At 36.9% G+C, this 27,947-nt stretch overlaps 1 protein-coding gene across 2 annotated transcripts in view; it reads left to right on the top strand.

Annotated features, from left to right (window-relative positions):
* The window catches only part of PARD3B (par-3 family cell polarity regulator beta), a 1,051,931-nt gene that overhangs the window by 121,140 nt on the left and 902,844 nt on the right, over nt 1–27,947 (top strand). For both annotated transcript variants that reach the window (XM_032637435.1, XM_032637436.1), the window contains exon 2: nt 1,494–1,595. In XM_032637435.1, the coding sequence (XP_032493326.1) occupies nt 1,494–1,595 (102 nt within the window). The remainder of the gene's footprint in view (nt 1–1,493; nt 1,596–27,947) is intronic.

The following is a 27,947-nucleotide window of genomic DNA, read 5'->3' as shown; positions in this document are numbered from 1 at the left end:
ATTCCTTTCATTCTATTTGGAATCTTAGAGCTCTTTAGATGCTCTATAGAAAACTTAATTTTGAAATGTTGAAAGATTACCTAAGGAGGATTCCTTCAGATGTTTCAAGCCTATCACTTTGTCAAGTTGATTACTGAAAAGCTGTGTACTTGAGCCGCATATCAGTAGCCCTCCGAATAGTTGCTTTAAAAGAATTATTATTGATGAATTGGGAGATTGGGATTGACATATATACACTAATATGTATAAAATGGATACCTAATAAGAACCTGCTGTATAAAAAAATAAATACAATAAAAATTTAAAAATTATTATTTAATAGTATGTCCTTGCCTTTTACTGGGGGACAGCTACAGAGAAGGCTAAATAGCAACCATTTCCATTAGTTTTTCTAAAATTACAATTGAATTCTGAGGGTTATATTAGGGCTTACCCTTTACAAAGATTCATGTAGTAAAGGTTCAGAGCTTTATCCCAGGAAAACTGTTATGTCTTCTCACAAACTGGTATCTATTCCTGTAGTGGATACTGGGTGCTCATAGCTCAAAAGTTTCCCACATTGAGGGACTTTCTAAGCATCACAGAACCAAATTGATTATAGCTTGGGTATTCTGGTAAAAACTACTAATGTTTTTCTTCATTCATTGATTCATGTTCTTATTGTCATAATGGATCGCTTTCATATCTTTTCCAGAAATAGGCAGTATATAAGTAACTGAGCTGGATCAGAGCAGAGTATCTAGCTACATATCAAATTTTGAGAAAGTAATTCCTTTCCTTAAGCTTTACACTCCTAAACAATTTTTAAAAAGCAATACTTGGAAATCTCCTAAATCACTACCCCAATTCAGCGATGCCCACCACCCTCCACCCCTGTTTGACTGTGAACATTGTTCTAGTTGCTGCCGTGCTTCAGGGACTGGAAATCCATGCTGGAGTTCTTGTTCCAGATATCATTGCCAATCTTAGAGTTGAGAATATGTGCACAGCACAGAGATAAAAAGAGTTGAGGATGTTGGTCCTCTCATTGCATTTGTATATCCGAGGTGATAGTTATTACCATCACAGATTTCTGCCTTATGATTTTTTTCCTACAGCTTTAGGAATCTGTTTGAATTTCTAATCCCCAATTTCAGAAAGTACCCTTGAGAAGATCTTTCTTTGTCCAGATTATTCTTGGGATTACCTAAAGTGAAGGTTATTCAAAATTCCTTGAATATGCTTTACAAATGGCTGGGGCAATTTATTTTTCCATTGCAATTTATCTTCCAGGAAAACTGATAAAATATGTATACATTGATTTACTGACCTAAGTTAAACAGGATAAACATGCCACAGATTTATCCCAATAAACAGATAACATTTGTTTTAGGTGTTTAAAACTTTTATTATTGCTAGAGCATATTTTTAAGGAGTCTATTTTAAAAATTAAAATGTATTTTACGTTTTAAAAAAAGTTTTAGTCATGAAACTTCTTGGTTATTCTACCACAGGATCCTGGGTACTGGGTGAAGATTCATCACTTAGAATACACAGATGGAGGAATCCTGGATCCAGATGATGTCTTGGCAGATGTCGTTGAAGACAAAGATAAGGTAGATGACTCTAAAAATGTTCCTTGTTTTCCTCTATAGAGCCACATGTTTTTCCAGAGATTGAGATCCTTAACAAACTCATGTGTCAATTATTGTTAAAAGAGACCATCTGTTCGAGTTTTACCTAGACAGCCCATAAATCACAGTTCATCATCAGATGCTGGGAAAAACTTTGTCAAGGTTTGGGAGTCTGTTCATGGTGGCCTAATTAGCAGATACTTCATTCCCAAGAGTTCCTGATACGCCTCAGTAAATTAGTGTCAGGCTCTGAAGCTGTTGGAGTTCTCATTGTCATTGTTGGCTCTGGAGTTTATTCTTGGCCCATTAATATTCAACTTAATGCCTGAGATTTGAATGTGTTTCAAAGGAGAGTATACAATGGAGAGCAAAGTCTTGGGAAGAACTGTGGTGAAGATTTTCCTTAAAGTAGCTGGCAAGCAACTATCTTGAGTGGTAGTTTTTGTTTTTATTGCTACAGTGAAATACGCTGACTTGAATATTTCAAAAAGTTTGAACATGTTTTGCCACTTACTTGCGAATAATCCCATTGCAATTACCTTGTTTTAATGGCATTAATCTTCTGATGCTAAACTGAAAAAGGTGTGAAACTAAACTCTTCAGATGCAATACACTGGCTTATGCTGTTGAGATATATCGTTTTTGACTGCATCTGTGTTGGGCTCTCTGATCAATGGCTAAGGTGTTCTCTAGAACCGAACTGCAGCTTTCCCTGAAAGATCCTTGCTTCTAAGTTTCTTCTGCTGTGCATCCTTAGGCTCTTAGTACTAGGCTAATTTAAGTCTGTAAACATGTTTCTCCGTATTTTTATGTGATCTCGGGGCGGTGGGGTAGGGATATTTGTGTGTTTTAATCAACTGGATTGGAATATAAATAACTGCTTTATTGAACTTAGATAAAATTTGCATTTTTCCTTTCCCATAAGATCTTTTTGGACCATTGAAATTTACATCAGTCTTTGCAGACATTCTATACATTTATTTTCCCTGTTTTCTGTTGGAATTCAACTCTCATTTGCTTTGCATTTTAATTAGCCATTTCATAAGGAACTTATCTCCCAAAATAGATTGTAAGCTCCTAGAGGACACAGACTGGGAGATATTAATTCCTTTTTGATCCTTGTATTAATAATATCTGGTACAATATTTTATCCAAACTCGATTCTCAAAGAACACTTGAGTTAGAGCAAAAAAGAAAGCTTTCCTCTCTACAGTTGATTCTTGCTGTTTGTGATTTTGACGCACACTTCTTATTTTTTGGTCTCATGGTAAATAATGTTGTATTTACCTTCATAACACGAGGAGGACTTTCACTTCTGTTTTTCCCTTTTTTACTTTTTTCTTCTCTACAGCTACCTTCTTCCTTAGAAATACTCTAGGTATTTGGGTTGTTTATTAATGAAGAAGGTCTTCCCATCTCCAATGTCACTGAAGTCCAGTGTATTAAAATGAAAAGCTGAAACGTGGCAGGTTTAAGAAGGGGCTGAAGAAAATGTCTTGCCCCAGCCTCATCCAAGAGCTCATTCCAGAACGGATGATTCCATGAACAGTGCCCAGGGAAATCATTTGTCCTATAGAGAATGATTTTTAAACTACCTTGGCATTGTACTTTGTAACCATAATTCATTTACTAGACACAGAAACAGCTTTATTATGTATAACCTTTTTTAAAAGGACTTCACCACCATTACTAAATAAGGTAGAAAAGTGAGATAATCAGTTAAAATCCTAGCAAAGAATTAGTGATGTTTGGGTACAGGTTTACCCATTCCTTTAATCTGCTTTAACACAGCTACATGAAGCCTAATTGGTCTTGTTCTGCAAAGTTGGTAAGAATTTACACTTTTGATACGCCAGAAATAATTGTACTCCCATTTTTAATCTTTTTAGGTAACGTAAGTGAAAAAAACAGCATTATTTATTTTTTTCTGACATTCTCTCCGCAGTCTTAATTTCCTTATAGTCCATTTGTCTAGTGTGGAAAGAAGTTTCTGCCAGCCTTTTTAACTTTTTGTCATTTTAGATTAAGCAGTAATTATATATGATGCTTGTGGTTGTTTAGTGACATTTCAAACTCTCCCAAGATCCTTTGAGATAGTATTGAGCTTGGATAAAACTACAATTCTCCTCTTTTTCAAATTGGTTACCTAATCATCTCTTACATTTAGAATATATGGAGAAGGAAGTGCAGAGAGACGTGGGTGAATGTGCGTAATCCTTGTGCTAAAGCTCACATACCTCAGCTCTGGGAAAGACTGACTGCAGTTGAGAAATGCCATTAGGAACCACTGAAGGCCTAGCTGGAAAGGATGAGGCAGGAAAAACAAACTTAGAATCGGAAACCAGCGTAGGCTGAAGCCGCTTATGTAGTGTATGAAAAAGCCAACCAGTACACTTCAGTAGAGACTGAAGTTAGATGGTATTCTACTGAAAAATCAGACAAGGGGCTAATAGATTTAATTGATTTTCTAAAGAAATGACTCTCAAAATTTCTGGTGCTGCAAGTGGTCTTCTGTTATTCCTTTGGCCAACACAGTGCATAATGCATTTGCGGTGTCTCTTTGGGCAGGTTTTTATTTTAACTTGATTTCCCATTAGAGCCCCTTCACAGGAGAAACAAGTTTTTGCCATGTTGCACTATTTCTAGCCTGTATTTTGCCAAAATATTACTGGAGCAGCTTTGGCATTTTGCATCTTATGATAACTAGTATTTGTGCAAAATGTGGTGCTAAAACTTTTTGTGACCGTCATTCTCAAGTTTCTTCAGGTTTATGTATCAGTCTGCTTCAAGTTCTATGGGATAACTAGGAATTTACAACTTTACATGCATGTCTCTTCTCTGGATGCTCAAGGCTACTGACTTAGTTCACCCAATAATGACTTAACATTTCATTGAATGCTGACAGTGGCCCAGAATGTCTCTGGCACTTACATATCTTTAGAGCAACTATGTATGATCCCCATTTTTAATTTCTGAGAACACAGAAATTGAAAGTCAGTTGCCAAAGATCACACAGGTAGTAAGTGGCAGATTCAGCCTCTGGAACTTAGAATTTAAATTTTCATACTCTATTTTGTTCTTCTACAATATGCCAAGGCAGTGTGTTTGGTGTTTGTATATGTGATTTCTTTTTTTTTTTTGCGGTACGCGGGCCTCTCACTGTTGTGGCCTCTCCCCTTGCGGAGCACAGGCTCCGAACGCGCAGGCTCAGCGGCCATGGCTCACGGGGCCCAGCTGCTCCGCGGCACGTGGGATCTTCCCGGACCGGGGCACGAACCCGTGTCCCCTGCATCGGCAAGCGGACTCTCAACCACTGCGCCACCAGGGAAGCCCTGTATGTGTGATTTCTAATTATGAAAATTCATCAATCATAAATACGCATGAATTTGCTTTTACACTGTTACCACCATAGTTAAGAAAAGATATGTAATAGGACTATGGAGAATAACAAAATTAATTCAGAACTAGTATGCCATGCATGCATGGTTAACTCCAGCTCTCTGTGCCTGCAGCCTGCATCTAATTTAGTGCAAAGACCTGCCAGTTCTACCCCTGTTGCTGTCTTTCGTAGCTCCTTTTCCAGGATCTGGATTACAGGTACAGTTTAATTCCAAATGGACTAGTAGAATACATTTGGAGTCTAACCGTTACGTGCAGTTTCACATATATAGTGTGCACTATATGCAGGACACTATATTCTGTGCTATTTGCGGTAGGGAGGGCCCCCAAAGATGTTCTAATTAGACATCCTAATGCTCAGAACCTGTGAGTATCTATATTACACAGCAAAGGGTCTTTGAAGATGTAATTAAGTGAAAGACCTTAAAATGAGGAGATTATCTTGGAATATTTACATGTAAACACAAGGATCCTTATAAATAAAAGAGGAAGGCGGGGAGTCAGGGTTAGAGACATACAGTGTGAGAAAGTATCAACTGGACAATGCTGGCTTTGAAAATGCAGCCAAAGAATGTAGGCAGCTTCTGGAAGCTGGAAAAGGCAAGGGAACAGCTTGTCCTGTACTCAGAGCACAGCCCTGCTGACACCTTGATTTTAGCCCAATGAGAGCCATTTCAGACTTCTCACCTCCAGAACTGTAAGATAAATTTGCCTTGTTTGAATTCAATAAGTTTGAGGTGATTTGTTATAGCAGCAATAGGATGGTAATACACTGTCCCTTATCCTATTTTAAACTTTTAAAGTGATGATGGTCTTCTCAAGTTTAATACTAACTCAGCTTTTAATATCCTGTAGGACAAGGGAAATATACTTCAGATCAGTTGATTGCTCTTTGCATTCCTTCCGAAATCTATCACAAATTGATTCTTAATTTATTGGGTGAGCCTTCACTCTTTGGGGCCCTGGATGTTAAACATTTTGGTAGTTAGGCTATTGTCTTTCTTGTGTGGCAGTCATTTCAATGCCATACCCAAGAGCTGTGTAATACTCATCAGTTTCTCGTTGCAATGTGTAAAGGCCCTAAGAAATCTGAAGACTGATGCTTAATGAGCCACTGCAACGCTGAATGTTCACTCATATTTTTCGAGTGTGAGAACCTCTGAGTATTGAACTTGTTTAATGATTGTTTTCCTAGTTAATTGTCTTTATTATTTCTTGAGTTGGTTGTAGAACACAATTGCAATACAATACTGAAATATGGCAATGTATAACTTCTATTATGTAAACTGGATTACTGCCATGGTTTTATTAAATATACGAAAGTAAAATTATGTGGTAAAGTGCATAGGGAGAATGTTTCTATCTTTGACTATCATAGGGGTTCATTTTGGAGAGGTGCCAGTGGTTTTCCTGGACTCCAGCGAGGGCGGGTTGGCCCCCTGGGTCACCTGTGAAATCTGGTCCTCAGATATTACAGTTTCAGTTCAGCTTTATCCCTTATTAGTTATGTGTGCTTGGGCATGTTTCTTCACTCTTGATTTACCCATTTGTAAAATGGACATAAGTTAGTTTTACAGGGTCAGTGTAGGAAAACTACATAAACTATAAAAACTTTTAAGTCCAGTATGGTATATAGTTAAGCACTCAAATGTTAACTGTTACATCAATAATAAGAAGTGCAGTTTTTACCTGTGTGTTTTGATTTAACCGTTAAATGTTTAAATGATTTAACCATTAAATGTTTAAAATTTAAATACTAAAATATCAAACTATTTTATAGTACATTTTAACTTTTTAAAAAACCTTAAATTTGTTCAAATGTTATTACATTGTTTAATAGTTTTATAGGAAGATATGACGATAAAACATTTAGATTAATATTTGAGAACTGAAAGTGCCAGTATGAGTAATTTTAAAATGAGAATGCTTTTATCAGGACATATTGTTTGATAGTACAAGAAGCATTCAGGGACCTAATGTGGTTTTGAACTGTAGACTGGTTTGCACAGTGAACTAGTGACCTAAAACCAGACACTCAGTCCTTAAGCCCACATTGTTTTCTGAGAACACTCTGTTGCCCTCTTGTGGAGTCCCCGGCTATCTAGAAACCAGCTCACAGGACATACTTCCTGATGATGTATTTTTACTGTATTTTTAGTACAACCCACAGACACAGTCGTGGATAGTACAACCAGGGTTTATATTTCAACTAGTGGTTGTCATTTCTTCATGGTCACCAACCATACTGATGATTACATATGCTTTTGTAAGTTTTAGAAGGGCTAAAGCAAAATCTTTGCATTTGTAAAAAACTCAGTTTTTGTTTAGACTTCTTCCCGTCTTCCTGTTCACTGGTTGCAAGATTATTGGCTAGTGGTAATAAAGTATATGACTTTTTCAGTATGTAGTTGAACAATTTGAGATGTATTGTGTTTTTCTGGGGATAGGGGATTCTAAATTAGACTCCTTAAAAGAAAAGTCCTGTATTAATTACTTCATTTTTCAATCCTAATTTTGCCTGTTAAAATCCCATTTCAAGCAGTAACACCTATTTCAAGCCCTTGATTTTTAACAAATCAGAATATGGTATTTTGGGGTTGTTTTTCTTTGGCTTACAGTTGTTGAAGTTTTGAAAGCACATTTGGGAGGAAGTTCGGAGAATGTTTCAGAAATAAGTGCAGAAGTCCGAAAGGATTATCTTGACCAAGAAATTCCATCTTAAACTTTTAAAGAGTACTCTCTGCTTATAGAATTACAAAATTACAGAATTATAGAACCAGAAGAGACCTCAGCAGTCATGTACCCTAACCCCCTCATCTTGCAAAGGAGAAATATCTGAACCAAGAATAGTTTACAGGGCTCCATATTTCCAGCTGATTTCTTTCCTGAGTCCAGTTCTGCATTTCCTCCCTGGGATCCTGATAACATCTGGCTCGGATCAAAACTACTCAGTTTCCTGCTCCAAGTTGGTGTCCTCCACTCACTTCCTTATTCCTGTCAATAAGAACATCGTTTCCTAGTCTTCCAGGCTTGAACTTGCAGTTATTGAAAAAATATTTAATCCAGTTTATTCTTTTAACGTGATTCATGTTCCTCTCTTTGCATGTCTGCAGCTACCACATTGAAATCTAAAAGTCTCAGGCCGAGTTACTTAGTTGATAAGGACTTTGTAGACTTTTCTCTCCCTCTACACCCCTCAACTATTCTTTGCCACGGGTGCACTGGGACACAGAGTGGCTGAGAGTTTGGATTCTGGACAGGCAGAGTCAGTTCATCTCTTGGCTCTGCTATCTGTTGGCTTTGGGCAACTTACTTAATCTTCTTGTCCTTAGTTTCCTCATGGGCACTTGGAGCTAAAATAGTACTAATTTTACAGGTTAATACATGAAGTGTTTAGACCGGTACCTGGCTTGTAGTGGGTCATCAATAAGTGTTAGGTGCTATTATAATGAACATATTACTACTGTTATTAATGTAGATTACATTATTCTTAAAGTATTGCTTAAGTGATACCATTCCTTCCAGTGTATACTAAAGCAAGGCTAAAGCTCATGGCCATACATTGTATTCAGAGGCCTCAGAATCCCTCCAAACTATCTTCCTCAAACTCAACCGTCTCAAATCTCAACAAGAAAGAAACTACTGTACTGACTAGTCTCTTAGGTACCACGTGCTTTCTTGCTCCATGGCTTGCTTAATGTTCCACTGGTCTGGAGTGTCCTTGCCCTACGCCCTGCTTGTCCAACAGTTATTCTGTATGTTATAGAATGGAAGCTCCACGAGGAGAGGGTCTTGGGTTTTGTTCACTGCTGTTGTTCCAGGTGCTTGGTACCTCATAACTGAACTGAGTGAATAAGTGTATGTATAAATGTTTTCAGGTCTTGAGCAAGTCATTTAACTGCTCTAAATGAAATGAATTATTAATGAAATGAGTGATTAATGATAAATTTTTCCACAGTGTCTTTGTTAAGGTTGAGAAGTTGTATGTGAAAATACAGTGGAAATTATAAAATTCTTTATACATGTAAAGACTGTATTCCTGCTGCTCAGTTCTTAGCAATCTTTCAAGATCCAGGTCAAATTGTATTTTTTTCTAGTTTGTTTGCAGACTGTCCTAATTCTGAATGAATTCTCTGTCACCCTGTGATTTTATAGAAATCATTGAGCAGTCTTTTAAAAAATATATTATTGCCTAGTAACGTTTATCCATTACCATCTTGAAATTCTGAAGAATTTTATTATGGTTTAACTTCTTAAGTCTCAGTTTTGTCTCTCCAAATGTCTTGTATACTCCTTTAGGATTGGGACAGTCTTTTCAAATATTTAACACCTGGACTTCTTACCTGTGGTTTGGTGTTTAATAAACATGTTTGATTTCAGTTAGTGATAGTTATAACTGGAATTGAAGGTTTAATTGTCCATCTTTTTTCTTCCACCAAACTATGTTGTGTCTTTTAAATGTTTTATTAGGATGCAGTTTGTAGGCATGTTTCAATCCCAGAGGAGCACTTTGGAATCAATGCCTTTGTGACCTTATTATGGCAAAGACAAATGGTGTTGGGAGAGAGTAACTGAAAGCCAAGTAAGCCAGGTGATGGCTGTGTCCACTCCAGGTGATGGCCTGGTGCCTTCTGCAACTTTCTTGGTTGGCAACAGTAGTGTGTGTGTGAGTGAATGAGAGAGAGAATCTGTGTGCAGATGTGTGTGTGTGGGGAGTGTGTATACTTGATCTGAGTGTGCTTGTTTGCTGTGCACATCTGTGGTGCAAAGCTTTCACTGGGGTTAGAAAGAAATTATCAAGCTTGATAGTGCTGTTAATTTAGCTAGGCATTTGAGTACAGTCAAAAGTAAAACATAAGAAAATTTTTGACATATGTGTAAAACTTCAAATTTGGAGGGAAAAAGGCAATAAAACTAGAGATTATAATAATCCTTTCCTTAGAGCTAAAAATGTATTTCTAAAAAAAAAAATCAATGAGCATTTCTTTCTTTACAGCATGCCTCTAGCCATATGTTATGGGACCCAGTTCTACTAGTGTTCTCTCTTGCAATAGCTTCTTTTGAGGCTGTTTGTGTAGGTGTATCTATGCCCAAGAGTTATGTGACCATTATTATTATTTTTTAAATACGTCTGTTTTTGATTATATAACGTACAAATGGCAATCTCATTAAGGTACCTGAAATTACACCAAATACAAAGCTACTTAAGTTATAAAACATCCTCTTTGAAAAATGATAGAGGCCTCTGAGTACTGATTGAGCACCACATCATCAATAGGTAAGTGTGTATCGATTTAATCAGGTTGCGTCCCCTGAGTATCTAGCTGAGATCAGCTTTACTAAAACAATATTCTACAGTGTTATGTGGGAGAGCTTGGGGCTTTGGCATTTGGAGTCCAGGTTTTTCATATTATTACTCTAACCTCTTTCAACCTCACTTTTCTCATTTTAAAAATCACCTACTGCTGTCCCACCAACCACACACGGTTGGTAGGAGGATCAAATGAAATTAAGTACCTGGTAACACTTTGAAGTATGTTGTACCAAGCGAATATAGCACTTACGCCCTTATTCACTGTAGCAGCTGTCCGGAGGTATTTAAGCAAATGTTTACTTGTAGTCCAGGAGGGACTCGCCATGATGTAAGAACAGTGAGCCAGAGGAGAGGAATGGGAGAGAAGTTTGGAAGGAGAAGGAGGCTGGTTATGGGAAAAGAGAACAGTCTTCTCTTCTTGTCATCCAGTGAGGTGTTCAATGAGGGGGAAGGGACCTCTTTCACTAGGAAAGAGGACAGAGGTGAGAATAACAGGGAGAGACAGGTAAGTAAAAGGAGGAAGATTGAATTTACCCTTAGAAATTTAATGGGTGGGAAACAAAGATATCAGAGCTTCCAAGTAACACACAAGGAAGGCATAAACTACAGTATAATGACAGTTTCCCAGACCTTCCGCGATTCTGGAACCTTGATAACATTTGAGTGTGTGTGTTCACTACTTAGTTCTTAATGATTAACAGGTTTCTTAAAATGGAAAGGATCTAGGTGCCTCTTTGAAGGAGGTGGGGTGTCTGTTTTAGGGTAAGAGAGATCTCAAGAAATAAGATAAAGCTATGGAAGGAAAAACACCTGAATACCTGGAATCTCATGATTTAAGAAACAAAATGAAACGGGTCAACAGGGATATATGCTCAGTACTGACAAGTGGCCCATGAAGCTTAAGCAACTATTTAGCTCCTTGGTATTTTCACCAAGAGATATTATCTGTTCAGCAGTTTCATGGGAATAGCTCTGTACCAAACTCTTAGTTAACCTTTTACCTTGCTGGTTCTTCTATTTCCAGGCGCTCAAACTCACTGTATCTTATTAATCGGCTACATTGTAATGGACTTCTGGGGGGCTGCTCTTGAAATCACATTAATGTTTATAGCACTTGTATTGAGGTACTTGTTCAAATTACATTTACATTTACAGATGACTTAGGTCTACAGATAAATTTTTAGTAAATAAGGATGTTTAATTTCCTTAAATTTTTTAATTGAAGCTTTTTAAAGTCCTATAAGTATATATTTTTCTGTTTAAAGATGAAGCGCACTTCCCCATCATGAATATTGAAGCTTCACTCAGAGAGTTTCGGCAGGATTACTGAACTTTATATTTGCTGCTTTAAGTTCTCTTTTTAGCTTCCCTTCTTTTGATGTTATGAATCAATTTTGAAGGATCAAGTGACATTTCCTTAGCAATAAAGAAGAAAGCCTCCTTGTGCAGACTTTAATCAGAGGAGGAAAATAGCACAGAAGCCTGTTCGTATTTAATATCTTGATTAATCTCAATTCAAAATACGTTACAAGTGAAACACATATTTACATAATTCTTAACCATAAGCAGACCAGAAAGACTGCAAGATAACATGATTTGAGATGGTTCTCGTAGCTCACCAATGCGAAATATGCAGCTGTATATAGACAAAAAGTTGAAGAATCTAATAGTCCGTAATTGATAACAGGGTGAGAACTTGATTTTCTAGATGGCTAGCTGAGTGTAGCCACTGTGTATAAGTTTGAAATGAACCTAACATGATATCATGTGGTGTTCTAAGTAGCCCATTCTTTAAATACAAATTTTACAAAGCTCTGGGGTGATTTATTGGAATTACCTCATGTTGCAGAACCTGGATGCGCTTGACGATTGAAGGGAGCCTGCTGACTGTCCTCAGATATCTGGGTGATCGTAGAAAAGAAGGAATAAATTCACTTATTGCTGTCCCAAGAAGTTGGGCCAAAGAAGTTTTAAGGAAATATATTTCAGCTCAATATAACAAATAGTTCCTCAGTGAAGTGTGTGCTGCTTTATAAAGCAGGGACTTTTGGCCATTGAGACTATATAAGCAACAGTTGAGCAAACATTTGCCAGGAATTCTTTTAGGTTTGGAGTTTTAGACCATCTACAGGCCAACTATGAGCCTATGAGGCATGTGTTTCAATCTAGAAATACGGGGTCGGCCTATGTAGCTGATTATTGTGCAGTGTTGTCTGCTTACCCAGCATCCATTCCTACTCTCTCCTTCCTAGGGCAACTCCAGTTCTGTTTAGGTCTGTCTCTTCCTCACATGGTTTTTTTTCATATGACCACCCACCTCTCAGGGTGAGTCTTGTGGGCCTTCATCTGTGATCCAGTTCCCTGTACCAGTGATTACAGTCATCCCTCCGTATCTGTGGGGGGTTGATTCCAGGACCCACCACCAAAATCCATCAGTTCTCAAGTCCCATAGTTGGCCTCTGTGTCTGTGGTTCCACATCTAAGGATTCAACCAACTGTGGTTCAGGTAAGTTCTCTGTACATTTACTAGGGGGAAAAAACACGTGTAAGTGGACCAGCACAGTTCAAACTCTTGTTCTTCAAAGGTCAACTGTACTTTGAGAATGGTGATGTGATTCTGTTTGGGCCAAAGATGCTCAAGGAGAGGTAAGCTGAGGCCTACTGGGAAAGCTCTTTTTATCACATGGGAGAAGTTTCCTCTGAATTCTGTCCTATTCTGAGGCTTGGAACCACTGCAATCCTGCAGCTTCCAGCATGAGGTAGAAACCATCATGGGAGGAGAGCCAACACCCAGGGGGTCTCAGGGACATGGCCTCTGAGCCAGTGGATTTAGTCAACTCTGAAGTCCATCCTAATTGGGACACCCAATTACTTGAGCCGTTTATTACCTTATATTCAAGCCTGTTTCAGTTGCATTTTTCTGTGACTCACAGATTAAAGTTTCCCAGTTGTTACCCACAATTATAGGAGTTTGCGCTCCATTTTTACACTTTTTTATTCCTGCTTGGTTGGGGTGTATTTGTTCTTCCCTCTTTTAGTTCTATATATGTTGAATTTGAAAAGTTGTCTTAATTTATTTCATAGTTATGCCAAGTTATTTGGTTTCTTCCTTTCAGAATTTTTTGAATTGTTGGTGAAAGAATTAAACCCCTAAGGTTAAAATGTATATTTCAATTAGTTGGTTTGCCTGACTTTGATTGAATCGGCGATATTAATTGGGAATTTTTCCAGTTAGAATTATATTTTCTTACTTTAAATTCTTTATTACCCATGATAGTTGTTTACATTTTTCCTAGAAGGAAATAATTCATGATATTAAACTATTAGTTTTATGTTTCCTATAATTCTCACTTTACTAATTCTTTCAAAAAGTATATATGCACAGCTAATATTTTAGGGATAAGGAAATCAGGAAGAGTTCAGGTTTTGGCTTTCTTAGATACTTAAAACTTAAGTAGTTAAGTCGATTGTGTGTCTTACAGAGGAACACAAAGGCTGTCTTTCCCAGGAATCTTTTCTTGATCTAGTCTTCCTAATTTTTATTTTAACAACATGGAATAAACATTTGGTGCTAATCTTGAAATATTGGGATTTCTCTTTAACTAGATACAATATTTACATCAAGAAACTGAAGCAAATATTTAAAGCAAACAAATTAAAAAACAAAACTCAGGCAGTTTAAGAAATTTGCCAGAACTTGGAGTGCAGTATAGAAATCTAAGTAATTCTCCAATGGCATGAGACAATAAGGTGGGTGATACTCCAGCTTCCCCTAAGCCGTGAAGACCTTTGGTATTTATCATAGTTTTCTCAAATCATCTGGGGAGAGATGGGGGCCTTGACCTGATGTATGGTTCATCTCCTCCTTTCCCTTACCCAGGTTTAAAAGAGGTACCTTTGTGTAGCAAGGGCAGCGCAGAGACTGCCAAGGTGTCCTGAGCCCCTAAATGGGGCCAAATGGGGATTTTTTTCTGTCACTAAGGCAGTGAGAGTGCTCAGAGCATGGACATTGGGAATATTTTTTTTGTGTGATATAGTCAATGCATTTCATATCCATGTAGTATAAAAACAGTGGTCTTTCTATTGACATTTAAATCATGATCATTCTTTTTTTTTTTTTTTTTTTTTTTTTTCGCGGGCCTCTCACTGTTGTGGCCCCTTCCGGACGTGCAGCCTCAGCGGCCATGGCTCGCAGGCCCAGCCGCTCTGCGGCATGTGGGATCTTCCCAGACCGGGGCACGAACCCGTGTCCGCTGCATCGGCAGGCGGACTCTCAACCACTGCGCCACCAGGGAAGCCCAATCATGATCATTCTTAAGGAGCTACATGGCAGTTATAATCAGAGTTCTCTGAGCAAGCTGCAGAACTTGGCCTTTTCCCCAGACTACATGGACTATTTAGGTGTCTTTAGGAAGACTGAAGGCTAAATGAGGGAAAAGACTCCAGACAGATTTATAAGAATGTTGTGTATGTGCTGGGGGTGGGGGAATGAATGTGACTGGTTAGAAAAATAATTTTCAGTTTCAGTGTGCTGATGATGACTTGGAAAAAAGAAATGCTGTGATAAGCATCAAAAGAAAAAAAGCAACAAAGAATAATATGAATAAGAAAGTGATAGCGGAAAATGATAAAGTAATGTTGACATTTCCTTAGGGAGACCTAGTGTCAAAGTCATAAACACTCAAACTATTTAGATGTCTCTTCCCCAAGTGGAAACTACTATTTAAGGAAGTTAAGTATGTAACTGCAGTGACTGAACATAGTGGGTGAAATGTTTTGCACTTGACATGAGGCTTCAATCTGAGATGAATCTTGTGCTCATATAATGCATGAATATATGGAATGCTTGGTTGGCCAAGTTTTAATTTTAAACTTTAGTATCTTTTGTGTATACACACAAAAACAGAAAATTTATCAAGTCGGCATGTTTCACGAAAACTTAGACTGAGAACTTTTATGTTTCTTGCTACATTGTTATTTGAAATGAATATTCAAGTAAGAGTAGAATATTAAACATCCTGAGATACTGTTCTTTAAACTTTTGCTGTTCATTGGAAGTCCGAAGCTGAAAATGAGCCCCAGATTTATTGAAATGAATACTTAGGGAAGACTGTTTCCTCGTAATTTATTTCAGCATATTGCTTAGATTTTTCCAAAACTAAGTATTTTCCTCTTAAATGGAAAAATGTTTCTTTTATTCAACAATAGAGTCTGATGGCCTAATGTCACCAAAAGTAAACATGATAATTCGGGGTTTAGAGATTTTAAAAATTTTAGTTAGAACTTTATTTGAAAATTTAATGTTTATACAGTGAAAATAATTGTCTGGAATATTCCGAGCACCATTTTAATAGTATTATACTTTATATGAAAGAAATAACATATTTAAAAAATTTGATAGTGTCTCCATATAAGGAGAGGCATGCAGCCATGGACTGAAGTTTTGACACACAATCTTTTATTATGACATCTAGTTGATTAATACTTCAGCCAAATCATTGTTTTAAAATATCTCCTTTCACTGTCCATCAGATCTGGATCTGCAAGCATGCATAAAACCTGGCATCCGCTTCATACTCTTCACCATTTACTTTGGGACAATGCCAGTGTCTTGGTTATAGTGTTTGAGGTATAGTCGAAGTGCTTTAAGAATTTGTCTAAGGCCAATTTTTATATGTGACTTGCTTGTTGCATTTGAGTGACACACAGATAGTGTCAAGACAAACAGTATTTTAAGAGTAAAAGGTGGTAGGACATAGGAGTTTTGAAGAGGCACCTTTGTAGGTTTTTTCCTTTGTTGTAAAATTACTTAAAACTGTTTACTGCTAAAACTGTTAATACTTGTTAAGTTAAAAACATTTAGAATACAGTAAAATACAAAGAATGTCAGAATTATCTGAAATCACATCTAGTAGAAGTAATTATAATTTAAAAATGGGCGTATAAATTTTTATATACATATTCAAATGTAAATGTTAAGTACATGTCATACAAAATTGATACAGCAATATGCTTTTCTTTGACTTAACACATTATTTTTCTATGTGTTTATTCTCTGAAAGGTGATTTGTAATGTCAACGTAGTATTCTCTGCTTGTTTGGGGATTTTTAACATCCCTTTTGCTTTCTGTTTGAGTTTTTGCTGTAATTCTGGTTAATAATTGTGGTTAATAATTACTGTAGTTACTACAGACAAATTTTAAAAACAAGATATATTTTAAGTGTAAAAATTGGAGGATATCGTAGGAAAATGACTTTGCCCACTGTCACAGAGCCAGTCTGTGTCTGAGTCAGAAATCAAATTCAGATCTCTAAAGCCAAAGTTATTAACCATTGTACTTTAGACACAGAGTTCATTTTTCCATGCTCATGGTATTTTTCTGGAACTCAATTATCTCTGCACTGGCTCATGTAGAAGGTGTTTGTGTCATGAGTCCACACCCATTATGTAGTTTTTGTAAAACATTGTTAAAGAGATGGGACGTGTGGGGGAAAGGGGGTAAGCTGGGGAGTTGAGGGAAGTGACAACTAATTTATTTCCATTACTTTATGCTCTTGCAAAAATAAAAAAAAAAAGGTTGCGAATTTCTTGTACAAAATGTTTTAATTTCTGTAGAGTTGCCATGCATTATTCAAGATTACAAAATGATTTGAATTTCAGGAGCAGACGGATTTTCTGATGAGGATTTCAAGCTGTGTAATTATGAAACCCATATAGGTTAAAAGTTCAGAACTCGTTAGCTTAATCATGAAAAAGTAACCAGTTTATAAGCATGGATTTCATTTCAGAGGGGTACAGTTTCAGTATCACTTACTGAGGTACTTTTGGACTCTACCTCATGTCCCACTACACACTGTGAGTGATCATGTCTGCATAACACCTAGCTTGTCCTGTTTTACTTCAAAGAAAAAGAAGATTCATATTTCATGGTGGTAAATTTGATGCCATAAAGTAAGGCACATTTCTAGTAATTTCTTTGACAATTTTCTTGGCTCCTTAAAAATTCAAGGAAGTTAATGAATAAGTGCCAAATATCAAAAAGGCCCATTGAAACCTGTTACTATGATGTCAGAGCATACGTTTAGGAAATGAATTGTAAAATCCCTTCAGATAAAGCATAAATGTTTCAGAAGAAAATGTAAGGAAATTGATTTTCAAGTTAAAGAGTTAGCTCATAAAGGGGAATTTTTTATTGTGGTAAAACATCCCATAACAGTTTACCATTTTAACCAGTTCTGAAGTGTATAGTTCACTGGCACCAAGTCTATTCACATTGTTGTACCACCATCACTACTGTCCATCTTCAGAACTTTTCATCATATAAGTGTTTTTAATTTTAAATAAAATAATGCAGGTATCTTTGAGAATATGTTTGGACTTGTAGAAATGCTTAGTACCTTTAAAGCTTTTGACTTCAATTTATGTAAAAACTTTGAGGTTGTAGCTTTTGTTACTTCAGGTAAAACACATGATATCCACTGATACAAGTGGAATCTTAGCCCAGCTTTTGAAATATCGTCAGGGTCACGCTTATTTTCTTTGGGAGGCAAGGATATTGAGGGGAAAACTATATTTACATAAAAACAGTCTTATGAAGAACCATTCAAGATGATTAAAAATACTGTGATCATCAAAGAGTTAAAGATGGAAAATGAAATATGCTATTGGTGAGATTTTTGACTGTCGTGAAGATTTTAATGCATCTTATCTTGCTTTGCTAATTGAGGTGACTGAGATGCACTTGCCTGTTAAATAGAAGTTGCTCTCCTGGCTTTTAGTTATGAGATTTTACATTTATCTTTTCTTTATTTGAAAACTCTCCCTTTGAATCTGAGGGGGTTACTATTTTTTCTTAGATTACTACTGTTAGATTTTGAGAATATAGTTTTTCCTAATGCTTAGAGAATGATAACAAAAAAATTTTTTATTGGTTCATTTCATGCTTGGTAAGATTCCAACTGTCAAAACATAAAATTTTGAACCTAGAGGCACATTTCATCACCAGAGTACTAATTACTGCCGAGAACTGGAGTGAGTCATTATGTATGTAGTAGTATTTAGAGCTGCCCAATTTTAATGTTTTTTGGACCACAGACACTTAAAAAGTTAAGCTGTTTCGGCACAAAAGTGGGAGGAGAAACTGCATAGTGCATGCAACACTGTCAAATATAATGCAGGAAGGCTGAAATAAATTGAAAATTATTCATCTACTTGCCCTGAGATTCAACATCTTTTTTCAGGGATGCTCTGAGCATGGCAGGTGCTATTCTTGGCTTATTTTCATTAAGTTTAATATTGGGTACCTATTATAGCTAGGCACTGGTGCTATGAGGGAAGTGTAAAGACAAGTGTTTCCCTTCATGGAGCCTATATTCTTGAGGGGGAAAAGAGACAAGTAGCAAAGCAGCAGCATTCATGTAGCAAGCCATGCATGGTGAGTGCTATAAAGACCAGCATAGCAGAGTAAAGGAATAGAGGATGGGGGATTAGGGGCAAGGGCATTTTAACAAAGTAGTTAAAGGAGGCTCTTTTGAGGACATGACACTTGAGAATAGCAGTGGATGAAAGTCACTTGAAATACTAGTCATATAAAATTTTAATAGTAAGCACACAGATACCTATTCTATACTTAGTACAAATAAAGTAACTATACAATAAAATACAAATAACTATAGAATAGAATAAGCTATTAAATAAGCAAGTATAATATTCTACTTAATAGATATTTATTAAATATCTTATCCAAAGCACTGGTTAGATACCAGCCTGAGGAGGAAGAAAAAAAATAAAGGATGTATCTCTACATTTGGGAAAAAGACAATTTCGTGTCAGTCATGGTAGTTTGCTAAGAGTAGGAGAAACGAGCAGACGAAGCAGTGAAGTGTGTGGGGAATAGCGGGTTCTGCTCTTTGGCCGAACACCAGCAACGTGCATTATATGGTAATTGTATACAGTTGTCTCTTCATCTCCACCTCTCTCCCCTACCAAACCGACACGATGAGGTCCTTCAGCAATGATCATATTTTCATTCTGAGTACTCAGTGCGTAGTAAGTGTTCAGTAAAAGCTCTTTGGAGGAATGGGTGGAATGAAGACAGAAGACGGACCTTGAGCTTTTCTAAAAGGTGATTTTGAAGATAAAGGAGAGAGAGGGTGGCTTGCATGTATTTGAAAGGGTAAAATCTATTTACGATTAGGGAAAAATCCATCAAGGTTTGAGAAGGAAACGAGGGACAGTGGAGAGGAAGCAGACCAGGTGCAAATGAGGAGAAGAGTGAGAGAATATGACTCCAGAAACATGGAGTGTGGTCACCAGCCCAGATTAGGGTTGACTTTGAAGAGTTTGGAGTGACATTTTTCCTTCAGAGATGGGAGAAAATATAAGTGGGGTTGGATAGGTAAAGAAAGATTGGAGATGTGTAGGAAGAAGTCTAGGGCGATGACTTTGATCACAGTCTTAGTGAACTAAAACTGTGGAATTGTGGAATTCCACAATGTGGAAGCTCTTAAAGACAGATGGGTTTCAGAAATTGAAACTGTTTGGATTTTAGGAAGGTAATGAATGTATGTATCATCTGCTAAGTACCCCTCCATAGGTTTGGTGCAGCACCCTATAATGGTACACATGACATTGCTCTTGCAAAACATATTTACACTTAGCAGGATAAAGATGATAAATCGCCTCCTCCAGTCAGCATATTTTGTACCAAATTTATAAGAAGCAGACAAAGGAAAAACCCAAATGGGTTTTGAGAGCACTTTGGATGTTGGAATAATGGATAAGGCATCTTGGACCTGTGTATTTTGCACTGTATGTTTTGGTTTGCAGGCATAAGTGAGAAGGATCAAGGTATTTAAGAGGTGGAAGATAGCAGGTATTTTTGAGCAGGGGTGCATTTAGGGTAGCTGCTGTGGTGTCTGAGGTGGGGAAGTGGGAGAGTGTTCATCGCCGCCTTTCTCTGCGTTCTCCCTATGTGCACATGCTGTGACACCCAGCAGCCTGAATGGTGATCCAGCGTAGATTAAGCCAGAGTAGGACTACAAATTAATTTTTTTTATCCTTGCTGACTGAAATGTATTCCTTTGGCATTGAGGAGCTTAAATTGTGAAATCAGCGGATGATTCAAAGTCTGAGGGGTCAGGAACAAGTGAAGGTAATGAAGTTTGTAGGAGACTTTTTAAGGCAACTTCTGTTACAGCTCTTTGATTTTATTATAATTCTTTTTTTCTCCATAAATTCGATACATTCTTGAAGCTTTTGTTAGTATTTTATTTATATTTTTATCCCAAAAGCCAAGCAGTATGCCTAGACATATGTAGTAGGTGGTCGATGATTAAACAAATGAATTATTATAATTAGTACAATTGTGAAATATTACAATTCATTATAAATGAGTTATGACTAAACAAATGAATTATTACTCTTTTCTGTGTTTCCATGTGTGCACATGTGTAAAACTTATGGACTGTATTTTCCAAACAGGATTATAATCCACTTTTCAATATTGATGCAGTTTAACAAGTAGAAATTTCCGTTATCGGTGCAGATTTGTGCTAGTTGATTTCAGAATCTCCGGTGAGCACAATCTAAATGCTACATATTGAACTCTTAATATTACAATTTTTAAAAATGTTAATGAGAAACAGTTTTATGAGTGTGATCTTTTGGTCTTTTCATTTCACTTTGGAAGTATTCCATATCGAAGATTGTGAAGCTCCATGCTGAGGGGCTCATTATAGAGACCCTGGAGTTTGAAGTCCATGGGGCATTGAGAGGACAGTCTGAGAGACCCACTAAGGAACTTCATCTCATGGTCAGCATCACCCTGGTCAAAACGCTAGACTCATAGCAGGTCTAGGATATAACTCAAGGTTCAAAGTCCCTGAACTGGGAGGAGGAACTCTCCTTTTATAACTGAACAAACCTGTTTAACTATGTAAAAAGAAATTCTAATTATGAAGACAGATTTTTAGTGCATGCGCTTGTGTTTTTGATATATATGACTTGTAATTATGGAAGAATTCTATATTGTTTATATAGAACTAACACATATAACATGCTCCTTTGCATTCAACATTATAAATAATGTACTTAAACATTTTGGTCATCAGATTTCGTAAGTTGTTTTCCAGCATTAGAATGTAGACACAGATGAAGATAATTCAGGCTTGGGAAGTCAATGATCAAATCATTTTAACAGTGAAATAATTATCCCCTTCACTTATATAAAATATTCCTAAAAATTCTCAGTATTTCTGAGAACCTTATATATTTGTAATATTAGATAATTTAGTTTTTATTTGTCTTTCTAGAGATTAACTTCCAAAGTCTAGTGTAAACCTGTTCTCTTATAGATTTATATCAGAGCCAGTTTGTCTGTTAAAATGGCTCCTCAAGGGCATGGCATGTCCCTTTATGTTTTCAGTGTTATTTGAGGTCAGAAACTACAGTCTTTCATTGTGGTATTTCTTTCAAGAAGCTGTTATCAAATATCTTCTATATTGATAGTCATTTCTGTGCAAATTTTAAAAAATATATTAAGTCCTTTAATTATTATACCTGGACTATTGAATGATAAAATAAAATTTCTTCCCAACTTTTTTTGGAGCTAAGGACAAACAAATTTTTAAAAATCTTATTTTGGTGGATGAGTTTTTCTAATTTAGCATTTTATACCTCACATACAGGAGATAGCTGAAACTCGGTTGAAATAGAAGTAATGGTGTGGGGCAAGATACTTAGAAAATGTGCAGATACGTTTGTTGCATTTCTCTTGCTGTATTTTATTTCTATATTTTCTTAATCATAAAAGGAAAAAGAAAAATCCAGCTTCCAGAATCATAATGGTGTTCTGAAACGCTTGGATGATAGCCCCATGAATTTGGTACTGTACCAATAGTATTTGAGAACTTTCAGGTTTGGATTTAAATGTGAATAACCAATAAAATATTTTTCACAAGGTGCAGAGCTTATTACAGTGTTTCACATGGAGAAAAAAGTGAACAAGAGGGGGCTTCCCTGGTGGCGCAGTGGTTGAGAGTCCACCTGCCGATGCAGGGCACACAGGTTCGTGCCCCGGTCCGGGAAGATCCCACATGCCGCGGAGCGGCTGCGCCCGTGAGCCATGGCTGCTGAGCCTGTGCGTCTGGAGCCTGTGCTCCACAACGGGAGAGGCCACAACAGTGAGAGGCCCGCGTACAGCAAAAAAAAAAAAAGAGAACAAGAGGGAACACATAAATGAACTTTTGCCAGACTGTTGGGAATTTTCTGTGAGTTTGAGGCCAACTTGTGTTATTCCAGAATTGGATTTTCTCATTTGGAAAGGAGCAGTCTTCAGACCTTTAGTCTTACCTTGTGTATGTTTTATTATCCTACTTTACTATTCTCTCTTTCTCTTCTATCATGTCCAGATTACAGTATCACAGTACATGCTGTCTTAGTTCTCTTTGAAGTTCAGCTGCTGTTGAACCCAGTGGACCATCTGCTTAGTGCCTGGTAAAGCCAGTGATCTCTCTGTAGTGGTGTCATATGTCCAAGGTGCTCAGTTATCCAGTACATGTCTATACAGGTTAGGTCCCAATTTTCTGGGGTTCAACACTGAGTCATCTTAAGATAATTGAAATCGGACCAAATAAAAAAGTTCCAGATTGGAATATTATGGAGTTATAGGCTAAACTTTACCCTAAGGGTCATTATACATTTGCGTGCTTAGAATTTTAGATTTGCCTCAAGAATAAGCATTTGCTAACGAAGGAATTATTAACTTTAAGGAATTTTAAATGTTTAAGTGATTGAGGAATAACAGGAAATGTATTTTTAAAGTTTCATCTTTTTATTTTGAACAGGCTAAAGAAATCATAAATATTTTTAACACCCTGAGGAAAATAAGCCTGTTCTAAAAATAGAAAAAAATGAAACTTTACTATAGTTTTATTGACTTGCAGAGTGATCTGTCTTTTTAAGGCTTGTGTTTATTATATTAAAGTAAGCTTTCAGAAAAATTCTACTAGAAAAATAACCAGGGTCTCCCTTCTTAAGTTGACCTTAAATGTTTAGTTACCTTATATATATTTGGGGAAGAAATTGTCTTCTGGAAAGACATATGGTTCAATTTCTTGAAGATATAAGAAATACTGTTTTCACATATTCTGAAAAGAGGGAAAAAGGATTATGAAAAAGTCCTGTTTGTTACATTGAACCTTACTCTAGAACAGGCATTGTCCCTTGACATCTGTTAAAGCAAGGTCAAAATCTTTGCTCTGCCTAGAAACTTAGACCAGTCTATATTTTGAGATGTATTTTTAAAATTTAAAAATGTAAAATTTTTAAAAACTGTACTTTAAATCATTTGAGGAATGTGAGGTAGGCTCATGTGGTAGAGATTTAGATGGGTGTGTGTGTCAAAGTCTGGGTACTTATATGGGCTCTATCTACCAATAACTGAGTGATTCTGATTGAGTCTTTCAATCTCCCTGGGCATCTCCCTTGCTCTTTACTAATCTTTAAGAAGTTGGATCAGCATCCTTGATTTTTTTGTCTTTTTCACTTTTTTATTGAATGAAAGATTCTTTTTTTTTTTTGATGTTATTTATTTTATTTTTGGCTGCACTTGGTCTTTGTTGATGCACATGGGCTTTCCCTAGCTGCAGTGAGTGGGGTCTACTCTTCGTTGCGGTGCGAGGGCTTCTCATTGCGGTGCTTTCTCTTGTTGCGGTGCACAGGCTTCAGTAGTTGTGGCTCATGGGTCCTAGAGCACAGGCTTAGTAGTTGTGGTGGACGGGCTTAGTTGCTTCGCGGCATGTGGGATCTTCCCAGACCAGGGGTTGAACTCGTGTCCCATGCATTGACAGGTGGATTCTCAACCACCGTGCCACCAGGGAAGCCCTGAATGAAAGATTCTTTACATTCTATAATGCTTTACAATGTTCAGAAGTTTCACAATATGATTTCATATAATTACACAGTAATCCTTTTTCTCCCCCACCCCTATTTTGCCCTTTTATACTTCTCTCTTCCCACTGGTAACCACTAGTTTGTTCTCTGTATCTGTGGGTCTGCTTCTTTTTTGTTTTATTCACTTGTTTGTTGTATTTTTTAGATTCCCCATATAAGTGATATCATTACAGTATTTGTCTTTCTCTGTCTGACTTATTTCACTTAGCATAATGCTCTCCAAAGTCCATCCATGTTATGGTAAATGACAAAATTTCATTCTTTTCTATGGCTGAATAGTATTCTATTGTGTATATATATACCACAGCTTCTTTATCCATTCATCTGTTGGTGGACACTTAGGTTGCTTCCATACCTTGGCAATTGTAAATACTGCTGCTGTGAACATTGGGGTGCATGTATCTTTTCAAGTTAGTGCTTTTGTTTTGTTTTTGGAAATATACCCAAGAATGGAATTGCTGGGTCATATGGTAGTTTTATTTTTAGTTTTTGAGAAACTTCCATACTGTTTTCCACAGTGGCTGCACCAATTTACATTCCCACCAACAGTGTACAAGGGTTCCCTTTTCTCCACATCCTTGCCAACATTTGTTATTTGTGTTCTTTTCACTGATAGCCATTCTGACAGGTGTGAGGTGATATCATTGTGGTTTATTTTTTTAAAACTTTTAATTTTATATGGAGTGTAGCCGATTGACAGTGTTGTGATAGTTTCAGGTGCACAGCAAAGGGAATCAGCCACACACATACATGTATCCATTCTTCACCAAACTCTTCTCCCATGCAGGCTGCCACATAACATTGAGCAGAGTTCCCTGTGCTGTACAATAGGCCCATGTTGGTTATCTATTTAAAATATAGCAGTGTGTACATGTTGATCCCAAACTCCCTAGAGATTGTCATACTGAGTGAAGTAAGAGAAAGAGAAGTACCGTATGATATCCCTTATATGCGGAATCTAAAAAGAAATGAACTTATTTACAAAACAGCAACCGACTCACAGACTTAGAGGATGAACTTATGGTTACCAGGGGGGAAATGGGGGGTTGGGGTGGGGAAGGGATAGTTACGGAGTTTGGGATCATCGTGGTTTTGATTTGCATTTCCCTGATGATTAGCGATGTTGAGCATCTTTTCATGTGCCTGTTGACCATCTGCAATTCCTCTTTGGAAAAACGTCTATTCAGTTCTTCTGCCCAGTCCTTTTTTAATCGGGTTGTTTGTTTTTTGATGTTGAGTTGTATGAGCTGTTTATATCAATATATGTTGAATATTAACTTATTATCAGTCATATTATTTGCAAATATCTTCTCCCATTCAGTAGGTTGTCGTTTTGTTTTGTTGATGGTTTCCTTTGCTATGCAAAAAAAAGCTTTTAAGTTTAATTAGGTCTCATTTGTTTATTTTTGCTTTTGTTTCCTTTGCCTTAGGAGATGGATCCAAAAACACTCCTGCGATTTGTGTGAAAGAGTGTTCTGCCTATGTTTTCCTCTAGGAGTTTTATAGTATCTGGTCTTACATTGAGGTCTTTAATCCATTTTGAATTTACTTTTGTGTATGGTGTTAGAGAATGTTCTAATATCAATCTGTCCAGTTTTCCCAGCACCACTTATTGAAGAGACTCTTTTCTCCATTGTATTTTCTTGCCTCCTTTGTCATAGATTACCGGTCTAAGCAGTTATCCCATTAGAAGAGTCTGGATTGCTTATACAGACAGATTTTTGTTCCATCCTCTGAGTTGGGGACCTGGAATGTGTATGGAGTCCTATACTATTTTATTGGTGCCTAATTTCTGTTTTCTTCCCTCCATCTGTTGTCACTGACATGAGTGAAAACTCTTGAGCTGAAATGTAACAACAGTTCTTTAAGTGCTGAACTTCTGGTCTGAAATTGAAACCCAGGGGATTTTGAAGCCTGACTTAGTGATTTTGATGATGAAAAGGGGGAGGATACTAGATTAGAGGAGCTTCTCTTTGACCTGCTACAAGTCCCTTTAATCAGTGCCTTTATAGAATCAAGCAAGTCATTTCTCTAAATTTTTAAATTTAACATTGATATTGTCATTATGACTGAGTAATAGAAAGTTTAACCAGTTTATTTCATTCAGTACAACTAGTTCTCAAGGTTTCCTTAGGGTTTAAAAATTATATATAAGTATACATATACGTGCACACGTATATACATATATATGATAACTGACTTTGGCTTAGTATTATAAAACGAGCAATTGTTCAGTCACTTAACGCCTGTAGTTTTCCTCTTATGTTTCCAAAATAATGACGACAAAGGACTTTACAAAGAAAAATAAATGAGAGCTTTAAAAGACTAGATTGATTTTCATTACCTTTTAAATAATTCATTGTGTATATTTAATTTATTAAGTGATATTTGAAGGAATAGTAAAGTTTTTCTAATAAAGGTGATATACTATAAGTTGTTAAAGTCACATACAGTTAATTGATATGTGTTCTGTTATTATCTCTGTAATCTCTGTTATCTGTTATTTTTGTTTGTTTCCAAAGAGAAACTTTATTTATTAGCATCTTTATTGGATGCTTTACAATGGTGTGTTAGTTTCTGCTGTATAACAAAGTGAATCAGCTGTACGTATACATATATCCCCATATCTCCTCCCTCTTGCACCTCCCTGCCTCCCACGCTCCCTATCCCACCCCTCTAGGTGGTCACAAAGCACTGAGCTGATCTCCCTGTGCTATGTGGCTGCTTCCCACTAGCTATCTACCTTACGTTTGGTAGTGTATATATGTCCATGCAACTCTCTCACTTCAGCCCAGCTTACCTATCCCCCTCCCCGTGTCCCCACGTCCATTCTCTACATCTGCATCTTTATTCCTGTCCTGCCCCTAGGTTCTTCAGAACCATTTCTTTTTTTTTTTAATTCCATATATATGCATTAACATATGGTATTTGTTTATCTCTTTCTGACTTACTTCACTCTGTATGACAGTCTCTAGGTCCATCCACCTCACTACATATAACTCAATTTCGTTTCTTTTTATGGTTGAGTAATAAATATTCCATTGTATATATGTGCCATATCTTCTTTATCCATTCAGCTGTCGATGGACACTTAGGTTGCCTCCATGTCCTGGCTATTGTAAATAGAGCTGTGGCGAACATTGTGGTATATGACTCTTTTTGAATTATGGTTTTCTCAGGGTATATGCCCAGTAGTGGGATTGCTGGGTCATATGGTAGTTCTATTTTTAGTTTTTTGAGGAACCTCCATACTGTTCTCCATAGTGGCTGTATCAATTTACATTCCCACCAACAGTACAGGAGGGTTCCCTTTTCTCCACACCCTCTCCAGCATTTATTGTTTGTAGATTTTTTGGTGATGGCCATTTTGACTGGTGTAAGGTGATACCTCATTGTAGTTTTGATTTATTTCTAATCTCATAGCATTGTGGCTGGAAAAGATCCTTGATATGATTTGAATTTTCCTAAATTTACTAAGGCTTGATTTATGACCCAAGATATGATCTATCCTGGAGAATGTCCCATGAGCACTTGAGAAGAAAGTGTATTCTGTTGTTTTTGGATGGAATGTCCTATAAATATCAATTAAGTCATCTTATTTAATGTATCTTTTTTTTTTTTTTTTTTTTTTTGTGGTACGCGGGCCTCTCACTGTTGTAGCCTCTCC

The sequence above is a fragment of the Phocoena sinus genome, chromosome 7 (genome assembly GCF_008692025.1).
Source record: "Phocoena sinus isolate mPhoSin1 chromosome 7, mPhoSin1.pri, whole genome shotgun sequence".
Lineage (NCBI taxonomy): Eukaryota > Metazoa > Chordata > Mammalia > Artiodactyla > Phocoenidae > Phocoena > Phocoena sinus.
The sequence above is the reverse complement of the archived record's forward strand: the minus strand, read 5'-3'. Positions and strand labels throughout refer to the sequence as shown.